Source organism: Argopecten irradians, chromosome 5, assembly GCF_041381155.1.
Source record: "Argopecten irradians isolate NY chromosome 5, Ai_NY, whole genome shotgun sequence".
Taxonomy (NCBI): Eukaryota; Metazoa; Mollusca; class Bivalvia; order Pectinida; family Pectinidae; genus Argopecten; species Argopecten irradians.
The window spans coordinates 20,133,331-20,144,209 of NC_091138.1; the positions used below are offsets into that span (position 1 = coordinate 20,133,331).

Consider the following 10,879-nt stretch of genomic DNA (forward strand, 5'->3'; position numbering starts at 1 on the left):
TTAAATTTCCTAGTAGGCTGCACTCTGAAAACAGTCCTATAACTTTCAAACCTTCCTAATTTTCTACATCAAGTAAGCAAGATAGATCTATTTCATTTCTGTAACTTGTTAAGTAATGGACTTACAGGCAATAAGGTTTCTCACTCACACCAAATCTTAATGAAACTACTGTGTATTGGGTCTATAAAATGGGTATACCCACCGTAAGAGTTTGCTCTCCTCCACCTTTGGTTTTCGTGTCTGCCATTACTCTAAGTTAATGTGTATTCCGTTATGTAGGTAATAACATGATCGCATGTACTACGATTGTGAAGAAAAACACCTTTGTAAAAACCTCTGTCCACTCCGCTCCGCTACGAATCAACCCGAAAATGGCGAACAGATATCAAGGCATTTCGATTAGAGAACGGCCGCACTAAACATATCCTGTTTTCGGTCAGTCGTGTTCCCTTCGTATAAATCTGACCTCTTCCTACCAGAATACTTGGCTAACGGTTGTCTGTCATAACACCCGCAATACACAACCACAGGTACACACTGACAGACGACAAACGTGTTGTGACAGCGCCACCGATACCTGTTACGCCTCGTCGAACACGAGAATCAATAAGCAATCAGCGAGAAGTTGGATGGTGATTCGCGGTAAAATTACTCCGCGGAGAAAAAAGTGCCGATTTTAGTGCTGGAATCAAGGTGATACGATCTACCCGAACAGTCGTTCTAGTTGTTACAAACACTAAAGTGTCAAGATTTAATGCGTTTTCTCGAATTTTTTATTTGCCGAACATTAGAAGCCCAACGAACATTCTTAAAATTCTCCATAGGAAAGCACTACATATGGGGAGGCTCCTGACCATTATAAAATATTTTAGTGCACTTGTGTCTTAGTGAGACAGATATATGAACTTATGGACGCAGTATGATTACATTCTAACAAACATCTTGTATATTTAAAAGAAATAGAAATCTATATCTAATAGTAAAACTCGAACAGAAACATATAGAGATCGCATGGATGAGAATAAGTAAACAGTTATATTCAGTTATCAATTTGGACCAACCAGAGTGCTCAAAGACCATTTTTAGACGTGTTATGGGTAGAGATAAAGAAACTATGTTAAAGTTTAAACCTATTCGACATGGTACTATAGTATTAACTACTTCTCAGATTTTTCGCTTCTCATGTGGTATATGGGATACACTTACCAGCACGTGTTCACGATCGCGATATGAACCTGCAGACCACCGGACTACGGTCTTGGTTACGTACAAATTGATCAGGAATCTGAAGATTTTTATGTCCTTCGTTACCCATGACCACTGCCGCGACCAGAGAGACCAATCACCTAATAATGTACCTTCAATCCATTGTTTCGTCATAATAATCAGAACTATCCAAATTCACTTTCGGATGTAGATTTTGCTACTACACTATGTTAATTATAAACATGGGATAAGAATTGTTTAAATGTATTTTAACAGAATATACAATGGTTGGAGTTTCAACTTAGGAATGACATCTAAATTGTTGCTTATTCTAATGATCATCATTACATTTCATGTGTCTATAATTATGGTTACCGTTGTGATTATTGCATCTCTTCTCTGAATCTTCTTGGAAATAAGGGAAATGATTATTGCGTATAAAGGGACAATGATCAAAGAGATATGAGAATCAGTTATGAGAATTAGACCCACCAGAGTGCCCATAGACCATTTTAAGAAGTATTAATTTAAGGGTGTGATCTATATAAAAAAATCGGCAAATATCATATTCTACATAATACTATACAGATCGTTTGTATTGACAATAAAATATTTTTAAACTAAAAGACATAACCGATGTTTGATCTAGACCCCAAATACGTTTGAAATGGTCTATGTGCACTCTGTTGGGTCCATATTGATATAAACTGTAACTAATTCTCAGATTCCTGTGGCACACTGGTGGGTCCATATTGATATAAACTGTAACTAATCTTCTCATATCCCTTTGACAATGATATCCTCTAAAACTGTAACTAATCTTCTCATATCCCTATGACAATGATATCCTCTCAAACTGTAACTAATCTTCTCATATCCCTATGACAATGATGCCCTCTAAAACTGTAACTAATCTTCTCATATCTCTATGACAATGATACCCTCTAAAACTGTAACTAATCTTCTCATATCCCTATATTTACACTTGCTAGGCTTGGTCACTATACGCTAATACTAGCCGATTTTGTTTACCATAACTGCATGGTAACATTGAACTTTGAACTTGCGTAAGGAAATGTTCTGTGCAACGTAATAGGACTACTTTTTTTAAAAGAAACACATGGCTTTGTTTACATTTTGACGAAACATTACGTGTATATTGATGTTTTTCATAGAATTTTGGAAAATTGTAAACAATATATACATGTTTTATATTTATATATGATTCAAACAATTTTTAAATTAACAATTGTATAAAGAAACGGAAAAATATCCCGACCGGGGCGACGTGCTTTCATTTTTGTTTAAAATGATGGGTGTCAAATGTAAACATTACCTCTGTGCCTATGTTCGTCCAACGATCGAGCCTTTGGGGTGGACGGATGTGAGACCCTCTGATAGAGGTCAGTTATAAACATATCCTCTTGTCTTTGTTCTTTGAGTATTTAATCATGTGTATTATAAAACATGCACCGCTAATAATCCACGTGTTGACAGTTCCGCGTCACCACAAATACATTGTATCCATCGAAAACAAGTGAAGTTGTTTCATCTATCGATGGCGATATGGATCTAAGCGTAGATCATATAATCACATGGCTCCCAAGGATGTAATATCGTCAAGTCAGACGACATCTCAAACACATTGAGCTACTTGAAAATCGGTGTTTTCACAACTTCGACAAACTAAAGTGTGTAAGCGTGCGTCAGCTTCGCCTCGCTGCACAAAACGGTCACCGAGTTCACACATGTTGCCGTGTACAAATTATTTATGTTATTACGTTATATATTAACTTTTAGCAAAATTGAATATATATTTAAAGTTCTGATCTGATTAAATAAAATTATCTCTGTAATTTACTTTGTTTGTCATGTTTATTTTACAATAAAATATTGAACTTTTTTGTCGTCGCGGATGAATAATTCTACCTTACGTGAAGAGTCATCATTCGCTGTTCAATTGAGTAAGCTCCTCCCACTTTTGACCGACTTTTATTGAATAATTACGTCACTTTCAAATGACGATTTTATTGCATAAAATATAAATAAAAAGTCGTGTGAGTGTAAATATAGGAATTGGATTTCGTTTTTATGTTAACCATGCTTATATGGAGCAATTCCTCTAAGAATATATTCAATATGGGGCGCGTTAGCGCCCCATATTGAATATATTCTTAGAGGAATTGCTCCATACAAGCATGGTTAACATAAAAACGAAATCCAATCCCTATATGTCAATGATACCCTCTAAAACTGTAACTAATCTTCTCATATCTCTATGACAATGATACCCTCTAAAACTGTAACTAATCTTCTCATATCCCTATGTCAATGATACCCTCTAAAACTGTAACTAATCTTCTCATATCCCTATGTCAATGATACCCTCTAAAACTGTAACTAATCTTCTCATATCCCTATGTCAATGATACCCTCTAAAACTGTAACTAATCTTCTCATATCCCTATGTCAATGATACCCTCTAAAACTGTAACTAATCTTCTCATATCCCTATGTCAATGATACCCTCTAAAACTGTAACTAATCTTCTCATATCCCTATGACAATGATACCCTCTAAAACTGTAACTAATCTTATCATATCCCTATGTCAATGATACCCTCTAAAACTGTAACTAATCTTATCATATCCCTATGACAATGATATCCTCTAAAACTGTAACTAATCTTCTCATATCTCTATGACAATGATACCCTCTAAAACTGTAACTAATCTTCTCATATCCCTATGACAATGATATCCTCTAAAACTGTAACTAATCTTCTCATATCCCTATGACAATGATACCCTCTAAAACTGTAACTAATCTTCTCATATCCCTATGACAATGATATCCTCTAAAACTGTAACTAATCTTCTCATATCTCTATGACAATGATACCCTCTAAAACTGTAACTAATCTTCTCATATCCCTATGACAATGATATCCTCTAAAACTGTAACTAATCTTCTCATATCCCTATGACAATGATACCCTCTAAAACTGTAACTAATCTTCTCATATCCCTATGACAATGATATCCTCTAAAACTGTAACTAATCTTATCATATCTCTATGACAATGATACCCTCTAAAACTGTAACTAATCTTCTCATATCTCTATGACAATGATACCCTCTAAAACTGTAACTAATCTTATCATATCCCTATGACAATGATACCCTCTAAAACTGTAACTAATCTTCTCATATCCCTATGACAATGATATCCTCTAAAACTGTAACTAATCTTCTCATATCTCTATGACAATGATATCCTCTAAAACTGTAACTAATCTTCTCATATCCCTATGACAATGATATCCTCTAAAACTGTAACTAATCTTCTCATATCCCTATGACAATGATACCCTCTAAAACTGTAACTAATCTTCTCATATCCCTATGACAATGATACCCTCTAAAACTGTAACTAATCTTCTCATATCTCTATGACAATGATACCCTCTAAAACTGTAACTAATCTTCTCATATCTCTATGACAATGATACCCTCTAAAACTGTAACTAATCTTCTCATATCTCTATGACAATGATACCCTCTAAAACTGTAACTAATCTTCTCATATCTCTATGACAATGATACCCTCTAAAACTGTAACTAATCTTCTCATATCCCTATGACAATGTTACCCTCTAAAACTGTAACTAATCTTCTCATATCCCTATGACAATGATATCCTCTAAAACTGTAACTAATCTTCTCATATCCCTATGACAATGATACCCTCTAAAACTGTAACTAATCTTCTCATATCCCTATGACAATGATATCCTCTAAAACTGTAACTAATCTTCTCATATCCCTATGACAATGATAATGACAATGATACTCTCTAAAACTGTAACTAATCTTCTCATATCCCTATGACAATGATATCCTCTAAAACTGTAACTAATCTTCTCATATCCCTATGACAATGATAATGACAATGATACTCTCTAAAACTGTAACTAATCTTCTCATATCCCTATGACAATGATACCCTCTAAAACTGTAACTAATCTTCTCATATCCCTATGACAATGATACCCTCTAAAACTGTAACTAATCTTCTCATATCCCTATGACAATGATACCCTCTAAAACTGTAACTAATCTTCTCATATCTCTATGACAATGATATCCTCTAAAACTGTAACTAATCTTCTCATATCCCTATGACAATGATACCCTCTAAAACTGTAACTAATCTTCTCATATCCCTATGACAATGATATCCTCTAAAACTGTAACTAATCTTCTCATATCCCTATGACAATGATATCCTCTAAAACTGTAACTAATCTTCTCATATCCCTATGACAATGATACCCTCTAAAACTGTAACTAATCTTCTCATATCCCTATGACAATGATACCCTCTAAAACTGTAACTAATCTTCTCATATCCCTATGACAATGATATCCTCTAAAACTGTAACTAATCTTCTCATATCCCTATGACAATGATACCCTCTAAAACTGTAACTAATCTTCTCATATCCCTATGACAATGATATCCTCTAAAACTGTAACTAATCTTCTCATATCCCTATGACAATGATATCCTCTAAAACTGTAACTAATCTTCTCATATCTCTATGACAATGATATCCTCTAAAACTGTAACTAATCTTCTCATATCCCTATGACAATGATACCCTCTAAAACTGTAACTAATCTTCTCATATCCCTATGACAATGATATCCTCTAAAACTGTAACTAATCTTCTCATATCCCTATGACAATGATAATGACAATGATACCCTCTAAAACTGTAACTAATCTTCTCATATCCCTATGACAATGATACCCTCTAAAACTGTAACTAATCTTCTCATATCCCTATGACAATGATACCCTCTAAAACTGTAACTAATCTTCTCATATCCCTATGACAATGATATCCTCTAAAACTGTAACTAATCTTCTCATATCTCTATGACAATGATACCCTCTAAAACTGTAACTAATCTTCTCATATCCCTATGACAATGATACCCTCTAAAACTGTAACTAATCTTCTCATATCTCTATGACAATGATACCCTCTAAAACTGTAACTAATCTTCTCATATCCCTATGACAATGATACCCTCTAAAACTGTAACTAATCTTCTCATATCTCTATGACAATGATACCCCTCTAAAACTGTAACTAATCTTCTCATATCTCTATGACAATGATACCCTCTAAAACTGTAACTAATCTTCTCATATCCCTATGACAATGATACCCTCTAAAACTGTAACTAATCTTCTCATATCCCTATGACAATGATATACCTCTAAAACTGTAACTAATCTTCTCATATCTCTATGACAATGATACCCTCTAAAACTGTAACTAATCTTCTCATATCTCTATGACAATGATACCCTCTAAAACTGTAACTAATCTTCTCATATCTCTATGACAATGATACCCTCTAAAACTGTAACTAATCTTCTCATATCCTATGACAATGATACCCTCTAAAACTGTAAACTAATCTTCTCATATCTCTATGACAATGATACCCTCTAAAACTGTAACTAATCTTCTCATATCTCTATGACAATGATACCCTCTAAAACTGTAACTAATCTTCTCATATCCCTATGACAATGATACCCTCTAAAACTGTAACTAATCTTCTCATATCTCTATGACAATGATACCCTCTAAAACTGTAACTAATCTTCTCATATCCCTATGACAATAATACCCTCTAAAACTGTAACTAATCTTCTCATATCTCTATGACAATGATACCCTCTAAAACTGTAACTAATCTTCTCATATCTCTATGACAATAATACCCTCTAAAACTGTAACTAATCTTCTCATATCCCTATGACAATAATACCCTCTAAAACTGTAACTAATCTTCTCATATCCCTATGACAATGTTACCCTCTAAAACTGTAACTAATCTTATCATATCTCTATGACAATGTTACCCTCTAAAACTGTAACTAATCTTATCATATCCCTATGACAATGATATCCTCTAAAACTGTAACTAATCTTCTCATATCTCTATGACAATGTTACCCTCTAAAACTGTAACTAATCTTCTCATATCCCTATGACAATGTTACCCTCTAAAACTGTAACTAATCTTCTCATATCCCTATGACAATGTTACCCTCTAAAACTGTAACTAATCTTCTCATATCCCTATGACAATGTTACCCTCTAAAACTGTAACTAATCTTATCATATCTCTATGACAATGTTACCCTCTAAAACTGTAACTAATCTTCTCATATCCCTATGACAATGTTACCCTCTAAAACTGTAACTAATCTTCTCATATCCCTATGACAATGATACCCTCTAAAACTGTAACTAATCTTCTCATATCCCTATGACAATGATACCCTCTAAAACTGTAACTAATCTTCTCATATCTCTATGACAATGATACCCTCTATACTAAAACTGTAACTAATCTTCTCATATCTCTATGACAATGATACCCTCTAAGGCATTTAATGCTGATTCAGATATATCCGAGTTACTTCGATTCTCTGATTTAGAATGAAGGCAGAGATACATCATCGATTAAAACAAAAAGTCAAGGCAACTCATACGTCTCAAAAAATCAAACAAGTGATAGAAGGCGACGTATCGACCAAAACCAGAATCCACGGAAAAGATAAAGAAGCGCCTATCTTCAACCGAGTTTTGTTCATGCCTTGTGCGGAAATCAATTTTATGGGTAAAATTTACAAATGATAGCAAGTGCGAGATCAGGTATTAACTACAATAAATGACAGGAATGCAAATGAAGAACATGATGCTAACAAAAAATGTAATACTTGCAAAAAAAAAAAACTTGTTCCGAAATATCAGTCAAGATTATTTTTTACACCTGTAACTACTAACGTAACAATCAATCTCTCTCTGGTGAACCACCTGTGGGCCAATCCATCCAAAATTAACCTTTCTGTACTTGTTTTTATTGGATATAAGTGAATCTGAAGAAAAACTAAGAACAAAATGTTGCATGTGAAGGCAATGTGTGAACGTAATAACTATTATGTTCGAACGCAATACTATTGCAAATAAAATAATTATTGCGTGTTATTGCAATGATGTCATTAGTAAACCCGGGTATATTATGGCAATAAAATTGCGTTTGCACGCAATATTTTATATATATATTTTTTTATCCTCGACCTGTGAAAATTTGAAACCCAAGTGGGACAGATGCCAGATATTCCTGATTCTTTCTACTTACACTCACATTCAATGTCTATCTTTTGGAGCATCAAGGGATAAATATATAGCTATTTTCCTCGTGCAGGTCTCGGAGGAATGCGCTGATGATTTGTGATTCAACTGATGATCACGTTTTTTAAGCGTGTTCGTATAATCTAAACATTGTGCATTTATGTTAATCTGATATAAAACAATATTTAAAATGTTGTTGTTTTTTAATGTTGGAAAATAATTACTTCGTCGCTTTTTTTTTTTATCAATTTTTAATAGATACAAATTCACACAATGTAGAAAGCTTATCGGCTTTAAAGTACATTATCCACTCAATACACAGGTAACATAGTTTTGTTTTCATCATCAAACGACATATGAACATGAATGCAAATATTGCTGGCATTTCAGAACTGACAACACTTAATGACTAGTAAACAATGACGCAGCGAAATGTTTATACAAACATGGCCGTGAGTACATGATATTGACCGGGGACGATCTACGTGAAGCTAGTTAGCTTAGATTGCAGCAGAATACCCCCAATAGTAAATCCAGTCATCAAAATATTAGCTTTTACAAGTGCTAGATACTTTGGTCTATTTTTCACTTGACTATTACGTGCGACAGCACTTATTTGCCATCATTTATTGTTTTAATATCGGGCTTTGAGTTTTTTGGTAGGTTTTTTTGCGTAGTATTTGTCCGGAAGGTTGATAAAATTGTATACAAATGTAGTCTCAATTATGGATTTAGTTTTATTGTGTCAGATTAAAAACTCTGTGTGAATTAGTAACTAGGTATCGATTTGCCAGAGATTGGGGACGATGGATATTCGGTAACATTGTATATATATAATGGGTACTAAAGTATAGATCGATATGGAAAATGATCCTCGTATACCGACGACAGTTTATTAGTTACAAATGGCTGAATTATTTTGAATCATTTATCATGTGTATTATATTGTAAGTTTTAGGTAAAACTGTTAAATGAAACGTGAAAACTGAAAATGCCACGTAAAACTGTAAATGGAATGGAAAATTGCAAATGCCACATACATAGTGAAAATACTACGTTTGTTTGGCTTAGTTTGTTTAGTTTTACGTCCTATTAACAATCAAGGTCAGGTAAGGACGTGCCGTCAGGTTTGACGGTAGAGGAAAACTAGAGTACCTTGAGAAAAACCACCAACCAGTGGTCAGTACCTGGCTACTGTCCAACCTGGGATTCGAACTTACGACCCATAGATGGAGGACTGGTGGTAATGTTGTCAGAACAAACAGCGACCGTTAATTAGTAAAACCAAGGATTTATAAGTCTCATATACGTCCTTGGTAAAACCCATCATTCAACGAGAAAACGACATGTCATTATTATAAAGATCGCATTGCATAACTGTGTAAAATTATCCCAAAGTTGGTATAGAAATGTTCGAGACGAAAACTTAACGTACATATGTCAACGTTAGAAAATTTGTATTCAATAATTTAGTGAATGTTTTATCGTGATTTCATCATTTTACTTTACACACAAGTTCCGTGCTAATGTCTGCATTAGATTTAGGCTTTGGGAAAATGACGTTAACATCATGGTGTTGGAAATGGTATAGAGCTCTTTGAGTATGAATTTTCGACTTATTAGATGCCGTAAAACCCATGTAATTTGCGCATTTTATGCTGAAATCAATTATAGTTGATTGATTGGTTAATTGATTAATGGGACTTGTCCTTGTTTCGGTTGTAACCGAGTCTAGGACACATATTTGAAGTTGAGTGCACAAGTTACGATGATATGCATGGAGAAGGTTTTTTTATTTAAAAACATTATAATAAAATAAAAGATGATACAATCAAATAAGATGAACATGCCAAAACAGCTCTAGTTGAAATCATTTTTATCAAAAGCAACTAACACATATTAAATCGTACGAATCTGAACATAATGACTTTCAATGTACAGGTAATACATTGGTTTATGGAATTTTAAACGGTACATAATTAAAGGGGCATAACTCGTTTTGGGAGAGAAAATTGCATTTAAGCCAACAGTCTCTAGTTAAACTAAAATTCAAACGGTTCATAAGTAAAGGGACATAACTCGTTTTAAAAGAGAACTTTACCCCAAAAAAATATCCATTTTAATTTACACACTAAATTGCTACTAGAATGTTTGACAATAAACAGAATTGTACAAATATTTATGTCATACTGCAGTAGCAACGAGGAGGGATACTTTTGGAAGTATCTGCATCACAGAAGGAGCAATATTCTTCAAAACAGCAGCATATGACTTGTATTTGGATGTATATATAAAGTCAACAATCTGAATGAAGTGAAAGAGGAAGCTGAAAAAATGTCCTACGAATATTAAATATGTGTATTTTACTATAATGTTTATCATTCTTTTCTTCACAGCTAATTTAATTTGTAAATATTCAAATCAATTAATTAATTTCATATTGGCC

At 33.7% G+C, this 10,879-nt stretch overlaps 1 protein-coding gene across 2 annotated transcripts in view; it reads right to left on the reverse strand.

Moving 5' to 3' along the window:
- Positions 1 to 809, reverse strand: part of LOC138323157 (kinesin-like protein KIF19) — a 36,950-nt gene extending 36,141 nt beyond the window's left edge. Inside the window, exon 1 of one of the 2 annotated variants that reach the window (XM_069267563.1) lies at positions 203 to 809. In XM_069267563.1, the coding sequence (XP_069123664.1) occupies positions 203 to 247 (45 nt within the window). In that variant the 5' untranslated portion in view covers positions 248 to 809. The remainder of the gene's footprint in view (positions 1 to 202) is intronic. The other variant, XM_069267564.1, reaches the window with a different exon arrangement.
- Between the last annotated feature and the right edge of the window lie 10,070 nt (positions 810 to 10,879).